This window comes from Apium graveolens, chromosome 6 (genome assembly GCF_009905375.1).
Source record: "Apium graveolens cultivar Ventura chromosome 6, ASM990537v1, whole genome shotgun sequence".
Classification (NCBI taxonomy): domain Eukaryota; kingdom Viridiplantae; phylum Streptophyta; class Magnoliopsida; order Apiales; family Apiaceae; genus Apium; species Apium graveolens.
Genome location: NC_133652.1, coordinates 241,903,889 through 241,928,312, shown reverse-complemented (window position 1 = coordinate 241,928,312; position 24,424 = coordinate 241,903,889). Strand labels below are relative to the sequence as shown.

The 24,424-nt window shown below is 32.9% G+C and overlaps 3 protein-coding genes across 6 annotated transcripts; 2 read left to right on the top strand and 1 right to left on the bottom strand.

The window, feature by feature from the left end:
• Window positions 1-72: 72 nt before the first annotated feature.
• Window positions 73-6,802, top strand: LOC141666922 (THO complex subunit 4A-like). 2 transcript variants are annotated; one of them, XM_074473173.1, is made up of 5 exons: window positions 73-413; window positions 2,123-2,278; window positions 3,501-3,569; window positions 3,656-3,840; window positions 6,357-6,802. In XM_074473173.1, exons 1-5 carry the CDS (start codon window positions 261-263, stop codon window positions 6,520-6,522), a joined length of 729 nt encoding a protein of 242 aa, XP_074329274.1. In that variant the 5' UTR covers window positions 73-260; the 3' UTR covers window positions 6,523-6,802. The 2 variants fall into 2 exon arrangements, with proteins under 2 accessions (XP_074329274.1, XP_074329273.1); XM_074473172.1 differs by having other exon boundaries at window positions 76-413; window positions 6,351-6,802.
• A 6,695-nt stretch (window positions 6,803-13,497) lies between these two features.
• Window positions 13,498-17,635, top strand: LOC141666921 (pentatricopeptide repeat-containing protein At1g74750-like). Of its 3 annotated transcripts, XM_074473170.1 has the most exons (3): window positions 13,500-13,656; window positions 14,056-14,247; window positions 14,850-17,635. In XM_074473170.1, the coding sequence occupies exon 3, from the start codon at window positions 14,852-14,854 to the stop codon at window positions 17,417-17,419; it is 2,568 nt and encodes an 855-aa protein (XP_074329271.1). In that variant the 5' UTR covers window positions 13,500-13,656; window positions 14,056-14,247; window positions 14,850-14,851; the 3' UTR covers window positions 17,420-17,635. The 3 variants fall into 3 exon arrangements, with proteins under 3 accessions (XP_074329270.1, XP_074329271.1, XP_074329272.1); XM_074473169.1 differs by lacking the exon at window positions 14,056-14,247 and having other exon boundaries at window positions 13,498-13,656; XM_074473171.1 differs by lacking the exon at window positions 14,056-14,247 and having other exon boundaries at window positions 14,772-17,635.
• A 692-nt stretch (window positions 17,636-18,327) lies between these two features.
• LOC141668010 (UDP-glucuronic acid decarboxylase 6-like) lies at window positions 18,328-24,146 on the bottom strand. Its single transcript, XM_074474681.1, has 13 exons — window positions 23,993-24,146; window positions 23,626-23,743; window positions 22,818-22,904; window positions 22,603-22,690; window positions 21,780-21,871; window positions 21,493-21,557; window positions 21,317-21,405; window positions 20,672-20,749; window positions 20,487-20,580; window positions 19,574-19,640; window positions 19,356-19,419; window positions 19,234-19,274; window positions 18,328-18,851 (listed from the first exon to the last, which is right to left on the bottom strand). The coding sequence occupies exons 2-13, from the start codon at window positions 23,713-23,715 to the stop codon at window positions 18,669-18,671; spliced, it is 1,038 nt and encodes a 345-aa protein (XP_074330782.1). The 5' UTR covers window positions 23,716-23,743; window positions 23,993-24,146; the 3' UTR covers window positions 18,328-18,668.
• Window positions 24,147-24,424: the final 278 nt, after the last annotated feature.

Here is a 24,424-nt window from a genome sequence, read left to right as displayed (position 1 = left end):
TTAGAAACAAAAAAGATTAAAATTATGTTTTGCAGAAGTACGGTCGCAATAAAAGGCAAGTTTAAATCGGCAAACAAAATCTCTGGCACTCATCATCCTTTGGTGAACCCGAGTCTCCTAACCCGATCCATCATCCTCATCCTCCTCTGTCCCCCCCCCCCCAAATTATTCTCTCACTCCAACCCTAGTTTTTCTTCACATAACATAGATCTATCTATATATCAATCAAATTCAAATCTAGGCTTTATTCACACACAAACATGTCTGCTTTAGACAAATCTCTCGATGATCTCATCAACGACAACAAGAAATCTAGCCGCGCTGGTCGTGGCAGAGGCCGTTCTTTCGGTCCCGGTCCAGCTCGCCGGTCCAACAATCGCCCTTCGTATCGAGCCGCTCCTTACTCTTCCAAGGTACTTTCAATTTCTCTACTCCAATTGCCCCCCTTTTTTTGTATTTAGGTTTTATGATTTATATGCGTGTATTAAGTTAACATGATTGCTAAATGCAGTAAACTTTTACTCCGTGCAGTAATCAACAATTACAAGTTTGACCTTCACTTGTATTTTGTGCAAATAAATGTCTCCACTTGTATTCCGTGCAAATGACACGTATATCAAGTGATTCTCTAAATGCAATAAATAATTAATTTAATAGTCCAACTCTCTTCTTCTCTTCTTCTCTTCTTCACTTTTTCAGATAAAATGATTGAAAAATGTCCTTCGTGTGGCGATCGTGTATGTATTAATTTTTAAGAGTCCTTATTTTTTTTCATTCAGAAAGACTTCAAATGACTTCAAATTTCGCCAATACTTTTTAATGTTTCATGGTTAATCATGTAAAATAGATTTAAAAAAATCCTAACAAAATTTCAATTGATCCAAAAATAATTTTGCAATTACAATTTTTTTAATTGATCATTAAGTGAATAGTACAATTTTGTTATAAAATAATATGACATATGTACATAATTTATTAATAATTAGACCATCTTTTATCCAATTTCAAAATTATACTTTTACTGAAATGATCTATACAATAATTTGTCCACGTAAAACTTAATTATAGTTTAACAATAATGTAAATTTTATATTATTTAGGCGTTAAAGTGTGATGAATTAGAAATTATCTTTGTTTTGAGTTCTCATTTAATAATAAAAAATAAACACAATTAAATGTTTACTATGAAATAAATATTTTATAATTGAACCAAATTAAAAATATATATCATTGGAAAGTATATTTAATGTACTTCAATAAATAATTTTTGGTTTTTGTAAATAATATAAGAGTAGTGGTTAATCATTGGTAAAAAAATAGTTAATTTTACCATTAAAAAGAAATATGATAATTAAAAGGGATAAAAAAGGACGAAGGAAGTATACTTCAAAAAATTATGAGAAAAGCAGATAAATCGAAACACATAAAAGAAGTACTCCCTTCGTCCCTTCTTAGTTGTCATATTTTTATTTTTATCTGTACATTTTGATTTATGAAAAACTTTACAAATAATGTTTCTAATTATTCAATCAAAATATATTAAATACATACAAAAATCGAAGCGTCGTATAAAAAACAAAAATGTTAAGTTGGAATTAAAAAAATTTATCTACCCAAGGTAGTTCAATTTTTTTTACATACTTTCTATTTTTTGTAAGTATATATTTTTACTTTCTATAAATAATTTTTTCTATAATTTTATTCCGATTACGAACATAGTTTACTAAGTTTTGTGGCCTTACTTTTATATGTTCACTTTTTATTTTACAATAATATCATTATTCAAATTAAGTATAAATATTTTTTAATTCAAGAATAGTATTTCCATATTTTTTCAAGTAATTGTATTACATTAAATTACATGTTAACAATGAGACAATTTCCATGTTAATGAGACAATTTCGATTAACAAATCGATGCAATTTAATTAGTTTTGGTTCACACAAGATTACAAGATTTGTTCTGATTACCACCAGGCTATTTAATACTTGAAAGATTACAAGACTGCCATTTAATGCTTGCATGGTTAGAGATGAGGGACATAGTAGTAGTAATTGCTGATTACTGCATGGAGCAATTTAGCACCACCCTAAGTTAATTGAGTAAGTTAATATGTGTGTAGGCGCCAGATTCAGCGTGGCAGCATGATATGTTTAGTTCGGATCAGGCCATGGCCAATCAGGGATACGTGGACCGTAATCGAGCTTCGTCTATCGAAACTGGAACCAAGCTTTATATTTCCAATCTTGATTATGGTGTTTCTCAGGAGGATATTAAGGTCATTTCTTTGTTTCTCTTTTTTCACATATTTAATTGAGATTTTGAGATTTTGAGATTTTGTCGTGTGTTTGAAGACTTGGTTGATTTATGCTAGGATACACGGATCTAAGTGTTAGTTTGTCAAGAGGATAAAACGATGTATATCTAATGTTAAAGCTGCAAGAAAATGAGATTCGGGCAAAAAAATCTCTTCCTTTATTGTCTACTCTTTTCTGTGTGTGTGTAATCAATGTAATTGTATTGGGGTCATCTTCTTGGGCATGTCCTACATTATACTGGAAATTTTGATAAATAAAGGAATGAAACCCTTCAATGTAAAACGTCAGCGCAGTTGAATTAAGAATCCTATTAGCATTTAAGTTGAACAATGTTATCGGTGCTAACTTTTATGAAATTTAGACTTTGATATATGTGTTAGGTTATTTGTTAAGTTCAAACTCCATTATATTCTATCCACTTCAATATATTTTAGAGTTGGTGCATTGGTGGTAAGTTGTTAAATCTTTAGTTTAGAAGCATTTAGTCTTAAGAGCATGATTGCATATGCAGTCTTTCCATTCTTGTTTTATTTCCAATGAAATGCATTTTTTGTTGCCTGTTGATGTATGGTTTTACAAGACTAGTCCACGACTAGTCAACTAGTCAACTAGCCGGAACTCCATCAACTCGCCTCGACTTAGCGCCGTGACAACCATGCTTTTGTGCCTGTAGATGTCTGGTTGACAAGAATAGTTTGGTAGCCCTTTTGTGCCTGACAATGCCAACTTTGATAAGTTTTGTAACCTTGAGATTACAGTCATAGCTTCTTGTATAATTTTCTATTTACAGCGTATTGAGTATGTGATAGATGTCAGTTTCCATCTACTTTTCAGGACTAAACAACTAGTTTGATAATATTAACTTGATATATCTGCTTCATCTATAAGTTTCAAGTAATATAAATTTTAGGAGCTACTTTTTTCAATTATTTAATTTGATTTAAGTGGTCAGAGTAGTATTAGTTGTTCTAAGAACAGTTACCTTATCTTCTAGTTATTGATGTATGTGGGTTTTAAGAGTTCCAAGAATGTGTTGTCTCTAATATTTCATGTTATTCTCCATGCATGTGCTTATACCTAACTAAAAGGGCTTATATTGTTTTTAGGATATTACTCTCTTGTAAAAATAGCTGTAATTGTTTCTAATATTGACAATTGAAATGGCCTCGGAACTTTATGCAGGAGCTCTTTGCCGAAATTGGTGATTTGAAACGATCAGTAGTACATTATGATCGAAGTGGAAGATCAAAGGTATATATTCAAATTTGGAAAATGTATGTGGTCTAATAAAACACTGGTCTGTCCTTATGTGAGTTTAGAAAACATTTTATCTATAGGGAACGGCCGAAGTTGTCTTTTCACGACGTCAAGATGCATTATCAGCTGTTGTTAAATACAATAATGTCCAGCTTGATGGGAAGCCAATGAAAGTGGAAATTGTTGGAACAAACATAGTGACTCCTGCAGCTGGGCCACCATATGCAAACAACAATATTTTAAACTTCAATGGTGTTCCACGAAGGTGCATTTTCTTATAATATTTTATACCTTGTACTCTTTTATACCTATAACTCTAAATTCATCTATTTGCTAGTTGTAAAATTGCAGTAAAACCAAATATTTAAGGACAGATTCAAATTGGTTAAAATTATCTGTCAGCCGGCTGCAAGTAGCACTTTTATGTTATGGGTTGTTGGTTCGAGACTTCTCTTGCTTTTTGTTTTAATTTTTTAATTACTGAGTGGCGAGTGGTGTTATATTATACAGTGGCTATTATGTTTGAAATGCTAGACCGGATTAGGCCAAATTTATAATTTAAGAAATTCGTAAAACCTAGGTTTTATCTGTTCAAGTGATAGCTTTTAAATCTTATTTCTAAATCGTAGCGTCAACTGTCGAAGTTAAGATGGTTGTTTACTGTTTAGAGAAAAAACCAGATTAAACATGCCTGGGATATCTCACTCCAAGGGAGGGTGAGAAGCACACAGATCTTGCCCCTACTCTTTGATGTTTTTGTGGTCACCCCTATATACTGGACTACAGGTGGAAAGTAAATAAATATTATATGGACAAGTAATAATAACAAAGCTGAAGCAAAAGGTTACAAGTTCTAAAAATATTGAGTTGGTACCTTGAAAGATTAAAAAAACTTCAATAAGCAACATAATAACATATATCAACATCAGCTAACTTCATTGTCGTGTGAACACAATTCACCACATGTATTAAGTATAATTCTTGCGTTGTGTTTGGATTTGGAGTGGAGGTGGAACGAAAATTTAAAAAATTAAAGGTGTTATGGAAGAGTGAAGGTAATGAAAAGGAAAGAAGTATGAATACTTAAAATTAAAATTATATTTGTGAAAAATGTGAGTAAGAAAGGAATGGACAGACATTTTTTTCTAAATGTATATGACCTATTTATTGGCTCTCCTCTAAACACCTATAAGTAGGGATAGACTTGAAAAATTTTACCTGTGAAAATAGTACCGCATTACCATAACCGTGCGGGGGGGGGGGGGGGGCGTATTCAATTCAGATTTTAGAGGATTTATAACAATCCATTAAATTTGAATGATTGTTGTTGATTTTTCCTGATTTTAATTGTACACGGATTTTAGCGGAGTAGTTGAATAAATCTAGTAGAGTTTTGCTGATTTAGTGGTGATTTCTATAACCCCTCAAAATCTCTTGGATTTTGCTAAGATTTCTGAAAACATAAAAATACACTAGCAAATTTATCAAAATCTACAATTTTATAAAATACAAAAAAATCCATGGACTTTTGAATATCACCAGATTTTAATGGACTTTTTAAAATCTAAATTGAATACCCCCAAATTTTAAAAGACTTTTTTCAATTCTTATTGAATACCATCAGATTTTAAAGGATTTTTTAGAATCCAAATTGAATACCGTAGGATTTTCAAAATCCAAAAAAATCCTTTAAAATCCCAATCGAATACACCCTTGTTAATATAAATGCTGAAACAGTGGAAAATATATAGCCAGTAGGCTTTTCTTTCTTTTTGGTCCTTAGTTTGTTGTTTTCTTGATCTTAAACTTTTGAGTAGTTATGAATTTTGTGTTTCAGTTAGTGGGTTCTGCGTTTTAAGTTCCCAAATGCTTAGAATGGGTCCATCCATGTAGAGTTAGTCCAGTTGCTTTTAAAGGCCTTTGTTTTAAGGGATTATAATTTTTGGACTGTTTCCTTATTATTCTAAAATTTAAAGACTAGTATCCATAAAACTCGATTTCAATTATTTTTAAATTTATATTTATCGAATTAAATTACCTTATCTCACAATGTATAGTAATCATATTAAAAATGGGAACCAGGAATATGTGATTGAAATGTAGTTTTATGGGATAATATTCCTTAAAATCTAAAGTAACAAACCAGTAGTGCTGGAATTATAGTCCCTTGTAAGTTTAAAGAAACATTTCAAGTTCTTTTAAAGGCCTTTGTTTTAAAGGGATTATAATTTTTGGACTGTTTCCTTATTATTCTAAAATTTAAAGACTAGTATCCATAAAACTCGATTTCAATCATTTTTAAATTTATATTTATCGAATTAAATTACCTTATCTCACAATGTATAGTAATCATATTAAAAATGGGAACCAGGAATATGTGATTGAAATGTAGTTTTATGGGATAATATTCCTTAAAATCTAAAGTAACAAACCAGTAGTGCTGGAATTATAGTCCCTTGTAAGTTTAAAGAAACATTTCAAGTTCTTTCTTAAAGTGTCTTATGCTAATTCAGTGTTTAGTACTTGTGTTCACCAGATATTGGATCATTCAGGCCCAAAATGACAATTAAAAACAGCGTTTTGTACTTTTGCTATCCTGTTATTGCAATGTACTTTTTTAGTTTTGTGGAAGACTCTTTTTGAAGAGGGAATGTTTGCATGAAAAGCTTGGGGTACATGTTTGTCGATTTTTATGATATCGTATATTGTGCATTAGCTCCTTGCTTGTTGAAATTGTTTCTTCTTAAACTCTTATGCCTGGTAAATTGTACATAGGAACAGTAACCAAGAACGAGGTGGGTTTGGAAGATCGCGTGGCGGTGGTGGACGGGGTCGTGGATCTGGGAGGGGACGTGGAAGTGGAAGAGGACGTGGCGAGAAGTTATCTTCAGATGATCTTGATGCTGATTTAGAGAAGTATCATGCAAGTTCAATGCAGACAGATTAACTGGAGTACCATCGTGGTGGTTGATGAGGAGTTTACACCTGTTGAAGTAGCAATTGTGTGCTTTATGTGCCTCTACCAACAATTCTATATCTTATTATCCAAGTAGTATCAGTGACAAGAAAGAAAGTACTACTCTGGTAGAACAGCTTGTAAACCCTTGGTTTGTGGAGTTTGGGCTTTTAATCTTGATATTCTTTTCATTTGGGATATTTTGTATTGATGGATAAGATTTATTCAACTTCTCAACACTTGGGTATCATAAATTTTTGTTCCTGGTTTACTTGGAGTCGAGCTTCAAAGTGGTTCTCCTCTCTTCACCCAAACTCAATTCAATGGAGTTGGTGGAGACTGAGATTTGGATTAGTGGCACCGAAAGTCTGAGCTACTCTTTCAAAGTCCCAGACCACATTCTCATTGTCGGAACATCAATACTGAGGTAGTTTTCTCGTGAACATAGTTTCATTTATTCAATTACTTCACTTACGTATCTTGTCATCACCTGCTTTTACACGGAATCAGTTTATGGATTGGATTCAATAGCCGAAGTCCTACAGATGGTAAATTAGAACAGGAACATGCATGCATGCATCACTATAAACATAGAAGCAGCACAATGTCAACTCATACATGTGCCTCTGACTAAATATGTTGATTATGCGGCCAACCTGTCGCAGTCTCATTAAGTCGGATACATGTCTTCGTAGTTGCTTGATTTCTGAAGCTGGAAATGCTATTACAATCTTAATGCCATGTGTTGAAACTTGGACTTGGATCGTCATCAACCTTGATGCTAGATCATAATTTCTCTTAGTTTGGTGATTGGACAGAAGCTCATAGAGGCTTGTTATTTAAAGTTGTTACTTCTGTGGTTAAAAAAATATCAGGTATTATATTCTTCAGAATTTCACATGAAAGTTTCTGAAATGAAAACAGCCAGCGAACTATGAAATACATGGTTTTTTGTCTTAGTTTTAGTTGAAGGATTTATTTTAGTGGGTAGATTCTTATATTTAGGTACTTCTTTAGAGCAAATCAGCACGGAAATAGTTTCGGGATATCTGTATACTAAATGTACATTTGAGACTGTTTATAAATTTGGATATCCTGACTATACAATGTAAGATTCGGAAACCGAATCCACATAGGAACGATTGAAGGTTCAGCCCCCGATTAAAATTCTTGTACGTAGTTTCAGGAGAAGGTCCGCCATAAATTCTCGTCCTAAGTGTTTGAAGAGCAAGAGTAGCACATCACATCCAGCAATGCAAATCCCTAAACAGCCTGCTGATGATGAGTTCATTCCCATGAATAATCTGGCAGTGCTTCAATCTTTAGGCACCCAAGATTTCCTCCCCTCGGGAACTTTTCAGAATTCTGGTGTTTGGACATTAACTCACCTGTCTCTTTTCTTGAAACCTATGCCGTCTCCCAATTAGTAGTCCTTGCTGTATTAATTTCCATCATTTGTAATTGCTAGTGTAGGCACATGATGAACTCTATTGTCTGATGGACAATGAACGATCACAATCATGGTTATCATCACTCCACGTCGAATAACTCTTCTGTTACTTCTCTTTTACGCCATTGCGTCAAATCACTTCCAACAAAACGTAATGAATATCACATAACTCGTGAAATCTGAAGATGATTGATCGGTGTCCTGTTTAACAGATTGATTACTCAAATTGAATTGACCTTCTCTATTATCCTTAGATGCCACACAGAAATAGAGCAACGTTAACGATGCGTTTGGACTGACCTCTGAGATTATGAGGAATATAAAAGAATAAAGCCCCGAGATATTTATTTTAGCAAAAGAAGTACATTGTTTTAATAATATTTATTCGTTTCAAAATATTTATCCACTTTTAAAAATATATATAAATTGTTTTAAATTATTTGTCCATTACAAATTTCAACATAATTTTTTAAATGAGTTTCAAACACTATTACGTTATATTTTCAAAAACAACTCTGTTCAACATTTCTCTAAATTATATTCCTAAGATCAATCTATTTTCACGTATTATATTAATTTAATGCAATGAATAATATGTGTACTTTTTCAAAAGTCAAAACGTAGTTTGAAAGGAAAACTGTATAATTATAATATTGTTTGGTAAATTCTGCCATACAAAAAGTATGTATTTATATGAGAGACATTTTGCAAATATCCAAAAACCTATAATAATAAGTGAAAACTAAGGCAAGGTTATAAATTTGTAGTTTGTTCAAAAATTATTTTTATTATGTTTATATCCCTCTCGGTAATCGCAACCATTTGTCATATAATTTACTAAAAATCAGGGATGAGTATGAAAATTCGAAAATGAGACTATACGAATTTCGATTTAAAAAAATATGAAGATTTGGATATTCATCCAATAATATCAAATATCCGATCCTCTTTTTTATATAATTTCGGAACCGAATCAAGATCACAAACTTTTAATATCCGGATCTCATCCGTTTTTATCTTTCTTAATAAAAAATAAAAATCACATATAAATAAATAACATGATTGCTAAATATAGTAAACTTTTACTCCGTATAGTAATCAGCAATTACAAGTTTGACATTCACTTGTATTTTGTGCAAATAAATGTCTTTACTTGTATTCCTTGCAAATGAATGCATTTAACACGCATATTAAGTGATTTTCTAACTGCAATAAATAATCAATTTAATAGTCAAACTCTCTTCTTCACTTTTTCGATAAAATGATTGAAAAGATTATTTTCCCCGTAAACGAGTATACTTAATAAATTAACCAGTATTATCTTAAATTACTTTGTATATCCTTCTTAAGTGGCGATCATGTATGTATTAATTTTTAAGAGTCCCTAATTTTTTTTCATTCAGAGAGACTTCAAATTTCGCCAATACTTTTTAATGTTTCATGGTTAATCATGTAAAATAGATTAAAAAAATCCTAACAAAATTTCAATTGATCCAAAAATATTTGTAATTACAATTTTTTTAATTGATTATTAAGTGAATAATACAATTTTGTTATAAAATAATATGACATATGTATATAATTTATTAATAATTAGAGCATCTCTTATGCAATTTCAAAATTATACTTTTACTGAAATGATCTATACAATAATTTGTCCACGTAAAACTTAATCTGAATATATTCGAGTTGTGTTTAACAATAATGTAAATTTTATATTATTTAGGCGTTAAAGTGTGATGAATTGGAAATTATCTTTGTTTTGAGTTCTCATTTAATAATAAAAAAATAAACACAATTAAATGTTTACTATGGAATAAATATTTTATAATTAAACCAAATTAAAAATATATATCATTGGAAAGTATATTTAATAGACTTTAATAAATAATTTTTGATTTTTGTAAATAATATAAGAGTAGTGGTTAATCATTCGTAAACAAAATAGTTAATTTTATCATTAAAAAGAAATATGATAATTAAAAGGGATAAAAAAGGACGAAGGAAGTATACCTCAAAAAGTACGAGAAAAGCAGATAAATCGAAATACATGAAAGAAGTACTGCATCCGTCCCTTCTTAGTTGTCATATTTTTTTTTATCAGTAAATTTTGATTTATACAAAAACTTTACAAATAATGTTTCTAATTATTCAATCAAAACATATTAAATACATACAAAAATCAAATCGTCATATAAAAAACAAAAATGTCCAGTTGGAATTAAAGAATTTTATATACCCAAGATAGTTCAATTTTTTTAACATACTTTCTATTTTTTGTAAGTATATATTTTTACTTTCTATAAATATTTTTTTTTATAATTTTATTTCGATTACAAACATAGTCTATTAAGTTTTGTGACTTTACTTTTATATGTTCACTTTTATTTAACAATATTATCATTATTCGAATTAAGTATAAATATTTGTTAATTTAAGAATAATATTTCCATATTTTTTCAAGTAATTTTATTACATTAAATTATATGTTAACAACTTTTTATCAAAAATACTAGTTAATGAGACAATTTTGATTAATAAATCGATACAATTTTATAAGTTTTAGTTCACACAAGATTACAAGATTTGTTATTATTACCACGCTATTGCATTTAGCACCCGCGTGATTGCTAAATGCAGTAAATTTTTACTCCGTGCAATAATCAGCAATTACAAATTTGACCTTCACTTGTATTTTATGCAAATAAATTCTTCACATGTATTCCGTGCAAATGAATGCATTTAACACGTATATTAAGTGATTCTCTAAATGCAACAAATAATCAATTTAATAGTCAAACTCTCTTCTTCACTTTTTCGGATAAAAATGATTGAAAAAATTATTTTCCCCATGTATACTTAATAAATTAACCGGTATTATCTTAAATTGCTTTGTATGTCCGTCTTAAGTGGCGATCGTGTATGTATTAATTTTTAAGAGGCCTTAATTTTTTTTTTCATTTAGAAAGATTTCAAATTTCGCCAATACTTTTTAATGTTTCATGGTTAATCATGTAAAATAGATTAAAAAAATCCCAACAAAATTTCAATTGATCAAAAAATAATTTTTCAATTACAATTTTTTTAATTCAACATTAAGTGAATAATACAATTTTGTTATAAAATAATATGACATATATACATAATTTATTAATAATTAAACCATCTTTTATCTAATTTCAAAATTATACTTTTACTCAAATGATCTATACAATAATTTGTCCATGTAAAACTTTTTTTTTATCGTAGATAACCGCAGCCGCTGGTGCGCACTGGGTAAACCCTACGGGCTAACGCAATAATCTGCAAACCACGTGAACCAAAATAAACCGCATTTAAGCGACATGCTCTGACTCATGAGACATAATCATAAATTCTCCTCACGTGAGATTCGAACCCGTTACCAAAAGTATAGTTTTCCCCTATTTAACCAGCTGAGCCCCCCCTTGCGGGCTGTCCACGTAAAACTTAATATGAATATATTCGAGTTGAGTTCAACAATAATGTAAATTTTATATTATTTAAGTATTAAAGTGTGATGAATTAAAAATTATCTTTGTTTTGAGTTCTCATTTAATAATAAAAAATAAACACAATTAAATGTTTAGTATAAAATAAATATTTTATAATTGAACCAAATTAAAAAAATATATAATTGGAAAGTATATTTAATATACTTTAATAAATAATTTTTGGTTTTTTAGATAATATAAGAGTAGTGGTTAATCATTTGTAAAAAAATAGTTAATTTTACAATTAAAAAAAATATGATAACTAAAAGGGATAAAAAAAGGACGAATGAAGTATACTTCAAAAAAGTACAAAAAAAGCACATAAATTGAAACACATAAAAGAAGTACTCCCTCAGTCCCTTCTTAGTTGTCATATTTTTATTTTTATTAGTAAATTTTGATTTATAAAAAAACTTTACAAATAATGTCTCTAATTATTCAATCAAAATATATTAAATACATACAAAAATCAAAGCGTCATATAAAAAAATAAAAATATTCAGTTGAAATTAAAGAATTTTATCTACCCAAGATAATTCAATTTTTTTACATACTTTCTATTTTTTGTAAGTATATATATTTACTTTCTATAAATAATTTTTTCTATAATTTTATTCTGGTTACAAATATAGTTTACTAAATTTTGTGACTTTACTTTTATATGTTAACTTTTTATTTTACAATATTATCATTATTCGAATTAAGTACAAATATTTTATAATTTAAGAACAGTATTTCCATATTTTTTTCAAGTAATTGTATAATATTAAGTTACATGTTAACTGATATGGATAGAAAAAACACATTAAATGTCACATTAATTGCACTTGGGCTTCTTGTCCGAAAAGTCCAATACAGACCTGTCTGGTCCAAGCTTCATAGCAGACCTGTCCGGTCCAAGGTTTCATAACAGACCTATGACGGCCCAAACAACCAAGGCCCACCAGTTGGGGTCGTCCAATTCCACGAACACGAGCTGTTCACGGACTAGGCCCAATACGGCTGGAAGAGCAGAGACATGTGTTCCAAACGGACTCAAAATCCTACATTGAAGGTTCCGGATCTCCTTTCTCAAGAGACTCCCAATTACCATCTAAGTTGGATATTTATCCAGTAAGTCTCCCAACAGAAGTCTAACCATAAACTCACCTCTATATAAAGGGCTCTACCCCTCAATCTAGAACTACGTTTTTGGCTTGATTCTCTACAACACAGAATTATGTAATCATCTTGTAAGGATCGATAGTCCCGAACGCAAGAGCAACCATTAAAGTTCGAAACTCACCAATCCTAGTATTAAATACTAAAGTACTCAGATTTTTATTCCACAATATTAACAATTATTTTATCAAAAATATTAGTTAATGAAACAATTTCGATTAACAAATCGATGCAATTTTAATTAATTTTTATTCACATAAGATTACAAGATTTGTTCTGATTACCACCAGGCTATTTAATACTTGCAAGATTACGACTGCCATTTAATGCTTGCACTAGGCTATTTAATACATGCAAGATTACAAGACTGTCATTTAATACGATTAGAGACGGGGGACATAGTATTCCCTCCGTCCCACTGTATTCTTTAAATATTTTTTTCTCGTACTTGACACGCATTTTAAGGCTATTATAAAATATAGTTTTATAATTTATTTTTAGAATTTCCTTTTTCTGTATAAAAGTTTAAACATTATATTTTTATTTAAAATAAAAAAATATTTAAAATTATTTAGAAAAATATATTTTACGGGAATTTTAAAATACGTGTCGATCTTCCGTCCACCAATGTAAAAAATCCAGTTGAACGTAGGGAGTAGTAACAGCTGATTACTGCATCGAGCAAATGCGGAACCCATTTTGTTAGATAAAAAAGGTGAACACGTGTATTGAAGAAATAAGCAGAGAATCCAAGCCAAAAATAAAAAGAAAGTTTCAAACTTTAATTAAAGTGAAAATAAAAAAGAAAAAAGATTAATATAAAAAGCCAAAGCTCTGTGTCTCGTCCAGCCCCAATTTACTTGGAAACTAGTCATGTTTTGTTAACACCTAGAGAGAGAAGAGCCGCCTCTCTCCCCCCCCTCTTAACCCTATTTTTATTTTCTCTCTCTACAAATTCTTATCTATTTTTTTGTAAGCCTTCATACACTTTTTGCATTTCTGGTAAGACTTTGATCCCTTTACAGTTTAGTTTTATTTTCTTGAATTTTTTTACTGTTTTTTTGATTTTTTTTTTGCTGCTTAGCTGATGAAGTAGCTATTTGTTTTAGTGAATGGGTAGTTGTTTGATTGTTTTTTGTGTTTGTTATAGTTATTTATGATGTGGGCATTTGTTTTATTTTCTTGTTTTGTGGTAAAGTTTTAAACTTTACTGAAACTGCTTGGTTAATTTTGTAAAGATTGTATTTTTATGATGTTTATGTTGATTTGTGATTATGGGGGTTGTTTAGTAGTTTAATTGGGTGATGATATGATGGTTTATTGTGTTATTTGTGTATGAATGTGATGTTTCCTTGGGTTGTGAAAGCTTGGACTTACTTGGATTTTTACTGTGTTGGACAGGTCCTAAGAAATAAGATTGATTTTTATGATCTTAATTCGAAAGCTGGTTAGCTTTGATTGTTTTATTGGGGCAATGATGTTCCTATTCTAGTGGGTTTGACTACGTGGTGATGTGTTGTGTTGCGGAGGCTGAAATTTGCTTGGTTTTTTATTGGGGAGTGATGTCTTGTATAAATGTGATGTTTTCTTGAGGTGTGGGGGCTGTAAAGTTTTGGTTTTTTATTTTTTTATTTTACTGTTTTGGCTTGGTTTTAAGCAATCACATAAAATCTAATGATTTTGAAAGCAACATGTATCGATGGATGAAAGGAACAAAGAATCACCCTGTATATTAGTTATTAATTTATTATATCTTAGTAGCTTCTCCAGTATTACTTTGATAAATTTGTAGATACAGTGTTAAGGTATAATTTGTAATCCAGAATTTAAAGCTCGAATATTTGTGAGGTGGGGTTTTTTTTACTGGTGCTATTTGCGAAATTGGAGCAAGTAAATGAACACACATGTGATGGTACTATAAGTATAGTTCATTTTTTAGTTTAGATTGACGTTATCCCCTTATTTATTTATGTGAATGAACCACCTGGAGACAGTACTGTTATTTATTAGCTCAGGGTATATTCCTTTTATCTTGCACTTCCCAAGTTTTTTTTTATATATTTTCAAGACATCCATTAGCATTAGTGTAACTATATTTTTTTTCGGTAAATTTACAGTGATGGATTACAGTGGAGCTTGCTTTTGCACAAGTTTTGTAACTTGACTAATGAAAGGGAGGTTTTTTTAATTTGCAGATATGTTGCGTACTAAGCAATTGGGCACTCTCTCTCAGTCAGCTAGGTTTTTCCTCAATGGATCACGATGTAATGCAAATGAAGGAAATTCATGCACATGTGCAGATGATGAAACTTGCATTTCAAGAAAGCAGAATACAAAAAATGCAGTTCGAGATCCACAAGCACCATCCCCCGCAACACCAAAAACTTCAGTAAAAGTTAATTCTTTCATCTCAGGCGATGTTGTAGGCGCTCCTGCTACTTCCCCAAAAGTCATATCCACTCCTAGCAATTTAGGAAGAATAGGTACACTCACTTACGCTGGTGGTTCCGATTGTGTTCAGAATGATACAATGCATCCTTCACCTCCTATGTCTGATCAGTTTGTTAAGGCGGGTATTGCAGCAGTCAGTTTCCTTTCTGATATTGTGAGTTATAAAATTCCTACATCTGATGGCAGTGGAATTCTTAACTCGCAACAGAGTCATGTAGTTGAACGAGTAAGGCCTCTTTCTACTATCAAAGCCTCAAATGTTAAAGCGTTGGGCAGAGAAAAGGTTGATGGAAAGTCTTCATCTGGGACAGAACCAGGAACAAAGTCCAAGAGCAACGTTCGTGAAGCAAAAGGTAGTGCTCAGAATATTGGTTCAGTGAGTAGTGTCAACCATAATTTTCAGAAAAAGGCGTCACAGCCAGCAGAGAGTGAGAGACAATCAAACTTTCATCATAAAAGGACTGTGCCTCAGCATGTAAAAGCCAATTCAAGTCGGTTTGTTCCAAATGTATTGCCTACAGAAGGGAAGTTTGTGGCAGATGTCAGTGAAGATTTTAATAGGCGCCCAAAGTTGGCCAAACAATCATCATCTGTTTCTTCAATGGCCAGGCAGTTCACAAGGTCCGGAAATGTGGTGGAAAGTGTTTCTCATATATTGCGACAGCTAAATTGGAGTCCTGCCACTGAGGTGGCTTTAGGAAACCTGAACTGTTCGATGGATCCATATCAAGCTAACCAAGTCCTTAAAAAGATGCAAGATTATTCTTCAGCTCTTGGCTTTTTCTATTGGTTAAAACAAAGACCAGGATTCAGGCATGACGAGCATACTTATACCACCATGGTAGGCATTTTAGGCCGTGCGAGACAATTTGGGGCAATAAACAAATTGCTTGACCAAATGGTTAGGGATGGATTAAAACCAAATGTTGTGACGTATAATCGTCTCATTCATAGTTATGGCCGTGCAAACTATTTGAATGAAGCTTTAAATGTTTTCAATAGGATGCAAGAAGTAGGATGTAACCCTGACCGTGTAACCTATTGTACATTGATTGACATCCATGCAAAATCTGGGTACCTTGATGTTGCAATGGACATGTATCAGCGGATGCAAGAGGCTGGACTTAGTCCGGACACCTTCACGTACAGTGTTATAATTAATTGTCTTGGCAAAGCTGGCCATTTGACTGCTGCAGACAAGCTTTTTTGTGAGATGGTTAGTCAAGGGTGTGTGCCTAATTTGGTGACTTTCAATATTATGATTGCGTTGCATGCCAAAGCAAGGAACTATCAAACTTCATTGCAGCTATACCATGACATGCAGAATGCTGGATTTGAGCCTGACAAGGTAACTTATAGCATAATTATGGAGGTATATGGTCATTGTGGCTATCTTGATGAAGCAGAAGCAGTTTTTTCCGAAATGAAAAGGAAGAACTGGGTTCCTGATGAGCCTGTTTACGGCCTTTTAGTAGATCTGTGGGGAAAAGTTGGAAATGCCGGAAAGGCTTGGGAATGGTATTGTGCCATGCTCAATGCGGGTTTGCGTCCTAATGTGCCGACATGCAATTCCCTGCTCAGTGCTTTCCTTAGGGTGCACCGTCTCTCAGATGCGTATAACTTGCTGCAGAGCATGCTAAACTTGGGTCTTAATCCTTCTTTGCAGACGTACACATTGCTCATTAGCTGTTGTACTGAAGCACAAACAGCATTTGACATGACATTTTGTGGTAAGCTAATGGCTGTCACGGGCCACCCTGCACATACATTTCTTATGTCCATGCCAGCAGCTGGGCCCGATGGGCAGAATGTGAAGGATCACATGAGCAGCTTTTTGGAGTTAATGCACAGTGAGGATAGGGAGAGCAAGAGGGGACTTGTAGATGCAGTTGTTGATTTTTTGCACAAGTCGGGGCTAAAGGAAGAGGCTGGATCTGTTTGGGAGGTGGCTGCACATAAGAATGTCTATCCAGATGCGGTGAGAGAGAAAAGCTCATGTTATTGGCTGATAAACCTGCATGTTATGTCTGATGGGACTGCTGTGACTGCACTCTCAAGGACACTTGCCTGGTTCCGGAGGCAGATGCTTGTTTCTGGAATCTGCCCAGGCCGCATTGATATAGTGACAGGGTGGGGCCGGAGGAGCAGGGTGACAGGATCTTCCTTGGTGAGGCAGTCGGTACAGGAGTTGCTAAACATGTTCCAGTTTCCTTTCTATACGGAGAATGGCAACTCAGGGTGTTTTGTAGGATGCGGGGAGACTCTTAATAGATGGTTACTACAATCTTATGTTGAGCGTATGCATTTGCTTTAGGCTGAGGTGGCAATGTGCTGGTTTTTAGTTATTGTGCAAGAGTTGCATGCATTTTTGTTGGAGGAATTTAGTCGGGAATTAAGTAAGGTGTTTTTTTTGTACAGTCAAATGAAACTCGGAGTCAAGTGATGACTTGCTCTTTATTAGCTCTATGATATGCTTGTTTACTATGTCATGCTTTCAATAAATTGATTTGTTGAAGGTTTTTCCTGCCTTTTTATTGAGTATATGGAGTATCAAGTTTGCTGCAAATCTGTATGACCAACTGTAAGTGTAACAGTTAATTATTATCAAATAAGTTTGTAATTTTTAAATCCAGCAAAAAAGAAAAGAGTAACATATACTTGTTGAACAAACAGAAATTATAATAGGGAAAATGCTAGATCCCAAATTTTTACACCAAAAATTTCTTCAGATCAGCCACGTCATTTGGTACTTGGGGAACGTAGCACTGCTCTGGTACAATATGAAGCATGAAGTAAGCTAGTTGTGAACAAAATAGAAAATAATCAGCTGGGTTGGGATCAACTTGAGAAAGGAAAGCTGATTGGAATGTTTTTATGCGGTGCTAACGATTTAATAACTATCTTTGTAGCTCCAGAATGTTTCAGTCCATGTTTCTACCTATTATCTGTATATACCAAGAAAGATGTAAAGTCTTCTAATGAGGCTACTATGAACTATTTTTACCCATGGATGGGGCAAGCTCTTCTTTGAAATATCCGGGGGGGGGGGGGGTGAGTGTACAGAATTCTCCCCTGCCTCTTGAGAGCATAAAAGAGTATCAGTAGCTGTCTCTGTCCTGTATTTTTATGTGCGTACAATACCATTACAATCTGTGAATCATATCAGGTTTCCATATGATGTAGTAGTATAAGACATTTACATTGATATATAGAGACAGAACAACAGGAATGTCAAATTTTGATTGAATATGATTTTAGATTTCTTTGTCACCTTTGTCATTAAGCACCATGTATGCACACTGTCATACATACTTCCAAGGTACTTAAGCAACAACAGAAAAATATCATTCAAAAGAACCAAAACATAATATGATAGGCTTCTCAAAATTCATAACACTTCTGAGAACCACAAGTGGAAAACAGTCGTATCCTTAAAAAACAACATTGTATAAAATTGATAAAAGAAATAAAGGAGATCCGATGGATGTCAAAACGGTGATGAAGCCTCTCAAAGAATCCTCCCTTGAAAGTAAATTTGGCTTAAAAGTCCCAGCAATATTGGTTCAGTTCTTGGGAACTCCAAGCCTTTGACGAAAATCCTCCACCATGAGGGGAAGTCCATCTCGTAGCTTCACTTTTGGCTCCCATCCCAGGGATTTATTCGCCTGTGATATGATTGGTTTCCTTTGTCTTGGATCATCAGGAGTGTTTTCCACCATTTTTATTTCCACCTTAGGATTTACAATCTGCTAGTATAACTTTTGTTAGACTGTCGGTCCACATTATTATTATCATTAATTGTTAAACAAATGCGTCTGTTACAAATGCTTATACTCTCAGCAATGATTTCATTCTATCAGAGTGTAGAACTATAAAATAAATAAACAAGCTCGCTTTCAGAGCCTACGTTAACATGCTCCAACAAATGAAAAGACTATGATTATGGTTAATCCGGCAATCCGTTCCTTCCAAGTATACCATGTAGGGAAAGAAAGAAAGAAAATCATCTTAAAATTTGGGCAACTGCTTTGGCTATTCCTCAAACCATGATTGATTTTATCTAAAATACGTAGTAAAATTAAGTAAATTAGATTCAGTAAAAAAAGGAGATGTTGGCAATGAACTGACCTCCTTCACTGTCTCAGCAAGTTCAAGCATAGTGAATTCACCTATACGCATAAAAGTGTTTCAGATACCAGAAGATACCATTTCATGATATTTTGTATTTCCCAGTTGTCCATTATAAATACCTGGGTTTCCAATGTTGATTGGCCCAGTGTGTTTGCCTTCCATGAGTCGCATGAGGCCATCAACCTTGAACACACACACACAGACGAACAGATGACATCATTTATTAATTTTTTGCTAAGCATATTACATTAATGTTTGGCAAGGTCACGGAGGAGGGACACACAAAGAACCAAAAACACTAATTTATTAATATATTAAATAGTTTCAGACCACATACCATATCAGAAACATAACAGAAGCTTCGTGTCTGTGTCCCAGGGGCTTGAACTGTTAATGGTTCATCACTGGTATTGTAACAGAGAAAAAAAGATGGATAAATTTATTGAAATTAAAATGTTCTTTTGATGACATAGATTTCTAAAAAAAATGATCCTTCCTCAGTTTCTCCACAATTTCCTCCGCGGGATGTACCATATATCCAATATCTATGTCATATGTCTATACTATTTAGTACATTCAGCATTACTTTCCTATAACACCCTCAAATTAGTTAAATTCCTAGCAAGTAGCAATGGGTAGAACTAAGTTGTGTTCTCTCTCAATCCTTACTACCAATTTTGGAATCAGATAAAAAATCTTCTTGTTTGTGGGAAGAGAACCTACTTACAGTGTGAATCTATGAGACCAAAATTCGCACTAAGAGAAATTGATTATTGAATAATTGAGTTGAAGGTTTAGAAAGTTGTGTTCAATATTAACAATATAAAATTACTGAACGGAAACCTACGAAAAGATAATAGTTTATTGAACACTGGCTAATTACAAGGACCCTTGTTCTCGAAAAGCTGGATTGCTGCATAGATTTGTTCAACCTGTCTTATCTGTTTTGCACTTATACTTCTCCGTGCACAGAATGTCAACAATTTCTCTTTGGAACACAAGTAGGATTACTTAAATTATACTCCAGTGGGACGGAGGGAGTAATAAACATCTAAGAAAAAACTCATCTTATGAGAGCCATGTAAGGGCAAGCAGAGTGATTAATAGGTTAAGGTGCACTTACGTGCCTTGTTTAGTTGAGGTACAGTCCGGTGCTACTATATCAAAAACTCGTTTTTCTATATACTGAAGTAGCACGTAAATCCTTACGAATGTAGATGTGCAGAGATGTGAATTTCATAAGGAGTTACCGGAGTGCTTGAGCAATAAAATTGCTGACTACACGCCCATCATCAATATTCATCCGAGGACCATATGTGTTAAAGATTCTAGCAATTCGTATTTCTGTAGGACAGAGATAACAAATATAAGGCTGCAGCAGACTGTATTGAGTATTATGAGGAAATCTGATTTTAGTAAAAAATAAAACTGTCACCTATGCCATGCTGCCTATGATAATCAAACATCAAAGTCTCAGCCACACGCTTCCCTTCGTCATAGCAGCTCCGAACACCTAAATTTGGTAAGACATCTTCATTAAGATTGTTCTCATATTACAAGTAATTATGTATCTAATACCTAATTTTATATGCTTTACATGCAGTTTTCCAATCATAAGCTCGCTAAGAAAGTGTGAAAGATTGCAGAAACAAGGAAAATGTTCTGCTCTATATGTACCAAACCATTTAGCACGGTGCCTAGGAACAAAAGGAGGAAAAAATATGAATGCATGGTGTCACTTGTGGGAATATGGAAACAAAAGGGAACCCCGAAAATGCGGGCATTTTCCATTCACATAACTTTCTAGTTTCTTCATAACAAAGAATTTTGATCACTAAGGGACAGCCCTGATCTCGGTGCCATTCAAAATATAATAAGCAGGACTACAAATTCTTAAAACAATGCATCTCTCAACATCTGCAAATTTCAGCTTAACAATGGATGTCAACCTAATTCTTTATATATTTTTTAAAACTTAAATCAATAATCATGTGTTCACACAACATGTTCTTTCCATTAAAAGGAGCATATATGAGAAGCTTTTTATATCATGATACCATTAAAAAATTAACAGGCTTACCTATTGGGTTAACATTACCCCAGTAGCTCTCAGGCTGGGGATGCACAAGAGGGTCGCCATAAACCTCTGATGTTGAGGTAAGCAAAATTCTGTACATCAGTATACACAATGTCATCAACATGCATACAACTCTATGAAGGTCAGTCTACCTTTTAAAGCACAATAAAATCTATAACCTTGCTCCAACTCTCTTGGCAAGACCCAGCATGTTCAATGTGCCCATCACATTCGTCTTTATTGTCTATCAGAAAGAAAATTTCTTAAGTGTGAACTCATTGCAGTTACAGTTCAAACAAGAGGAGAGGTTTGCGTAATATATTGTTTCATGAAGAAGACAACTTGTAGAGTAACAGCCAATGTAAATCATTGAGGATAGCAGCCTCTTTTTATACTAAAATCAAGAAAAGGAAAAAGAGAATAAATCGTGAAAGTCTGATATTTAACATTAGTACAAAACAAACACCTTCACGGGATTGTGTTTATAGAATATTGGAGAAGCTGGGCAGGCAAGGTGGTATATCTGATCAACCTCAACCAACAGTGTTTCTGTGACATCTGCATAATGTGAAATTGCATCAAGTAATTTTCTTAGCGAAGCTTATGATGCCTATCAGTGAACTTAAAACAGGTAAAGAAAACCTCTTTAGACCTTACTGAAGACTATGACATGATGAGCAATGCTCAATCACAACAACTAAAAGCACAAGAATCGGTGATTCTGAGAATTTGAGATAAAGGGACGAGGAACACAACATTAACTTTTGAATTTTATAGAAAGGTTTTAAGGAGTTTCTAAGTTCAGCACTACCTCTTAACCAAATCAATATACAGTATACTTTCATTATGTTTAATTCATATATTGGTCAACCTTTCAATTCATAGGCAACAAAGAAGTTTATCTTTAACATTCTAATTTTTTTGCTCTAGAGGTCAAAACTAAAAAATATTTCCATTAGAATGTGTAATACAGACATACAATATCAGAATTTTATATTTACATTAGTAGAAATACAAAGAAGGCTTGATGATGCCAACTAGCTTACTATATACATCAGCATCATGGTTTGACCTTCTCTAATTTTTGCACAAGTATGGAATTAAATATATGTCGTTCAATATATGGATCATATACAGATGCCTGCAGCTATATCTTTATGAGGTTCTTTGCAGTTTAGATGGCTACCCTACGGTGAGGAATGACCGTCCAGCCATATTCTGGAGGCATTTTCCCCTAGGAATATATGGATGCCCAACACATAATAGAAGCAAGAAAAACGACAAATTACCATGACGAATAAGCTCAAATCTTGGATGACCAATCCATTTTCTGACATTGTCCTTTGAGCCGGTGAAATAATTATCCACAACAATTACCTGTATCAGAAACTACTTTAATAACAAGTATCTGCTCGTGATTGAAACATTTAAACATTCTGGAATGTTTGCACTTAAAAGCAGTCCTAAGGTGCACGATATAACATAATAATTATGTTCCTCTAACCTCGTTCTTTTCATTTTCCATCAAGTTGTCCACTAAGTGGGAACCAATGAACCCTGCTCCCCCAGTAACAAGAATTCTCATGTTGGCCTGCATTGGTAATATATAGAATTTTTAATAATCCATATGAATATAAAACAAAAGAAAAACACAGTACTATAGTGATATATACAATAACAAAATATAAAAAGAGGGGTATACATACGGCAGTTAGCAAATGGCTCTGCTAGATCACTCAAGTACTCTATGTTTCGGTCTGCAAGACCTAGATAATTCTATGTTTGATGCGTTAAAGATAGGTAATCTTGTTTACTGGCCTCATTTTACCGAGAAGCTATGTTCGGCCAAATAACTGAGCTTTTCTATTGATACTTGACAGTCTTACAAGATTAGTAACTGAGAAGTTGAACTAGTGCAGGATAAGTGAAATAATCATGCGCTTTCATGAAACAATACTTTTCACCTCCATTCATTCTACAATTTTTGCAGTTCTGCCCTAGACTTTTTACTTATTAATTTGAATATAATAAAAATAAGGAATGGCATAGGAGCTAATCCAAATGTGAATTCACTTTTTTGGCAATGTAGCTAACAGGATCATACCTAAAGTTATAGAAGATGGTCCGATTTTCCTAATCTACAAACACTATTCCTTTAAGCAAATGTATTTAAGCTTATTCGACGTTGGAACTGAACCAATAAAAGAAGTGTCACATTTCATACGAAGAGGTCAAAACAATCCAAAAGTTTCAACATAACACGAACACAAAAACAAAAGGTCTGATCTTGATAACAAAACATCATTGTATACCTGAAAAAATTTCGAGGCACGAAGAGGTGATGGAGTTGGAGCAGGTTTAGTAGTATGTAGACTACCATTTGAAGCATTATCAGCTGCCATTGATCAGACCTCCACTTGGATTATACAGCTAACACAACACAAACAAATTAAAACACATAAATCAATCAAATTAAAACAATCCCACATAAACCCTGCAAAGTAAACAGCTAAATCACCCTCAATTCAATCTACATTAGCTAAATATACAAGCTTCAATACAAAAGAAACAAAAAGATCACATTTTTAATATTCTTGATCACATTTTCAGATCAAGCACACAACCCAATGGAAGATCAAACAATAAAATAAAATAAAACACAACAAACAGATAACAGACCTTATACTCAGCTTCCAAGAGATCAAATGAAAGCTCTTGTGTAAACTGGTGTTTTTGTCAATTGTGTGTGTGTGTGTGTTTTATAATGAAAATGTAAGGAGAGAGGGACATTGAAGGAGTATGTACTAAGAATGGAATAAAATATTGATAAAAAGGGTGAAATATCACCAAATTGGATGCTTCAAATTCAAGAAATGTACAACCAACATATAATTATTAAGTTAGTAGCTTCTTGGTAACCATAAACAAATACATGATCACTAGTTCACTACTACTATATATTATACATTTTTAATAGTCTATAGTTTATGTAATGTTACTGAGAGCTCTGGGAGCGGATTATAAAACTATTAGCTTCAATTTACAAGCAATGTAATTAACCAAGTTTTGGGTTTTAGAGATTTGTCAAGGAAATTGCATGCTAGTGAATGA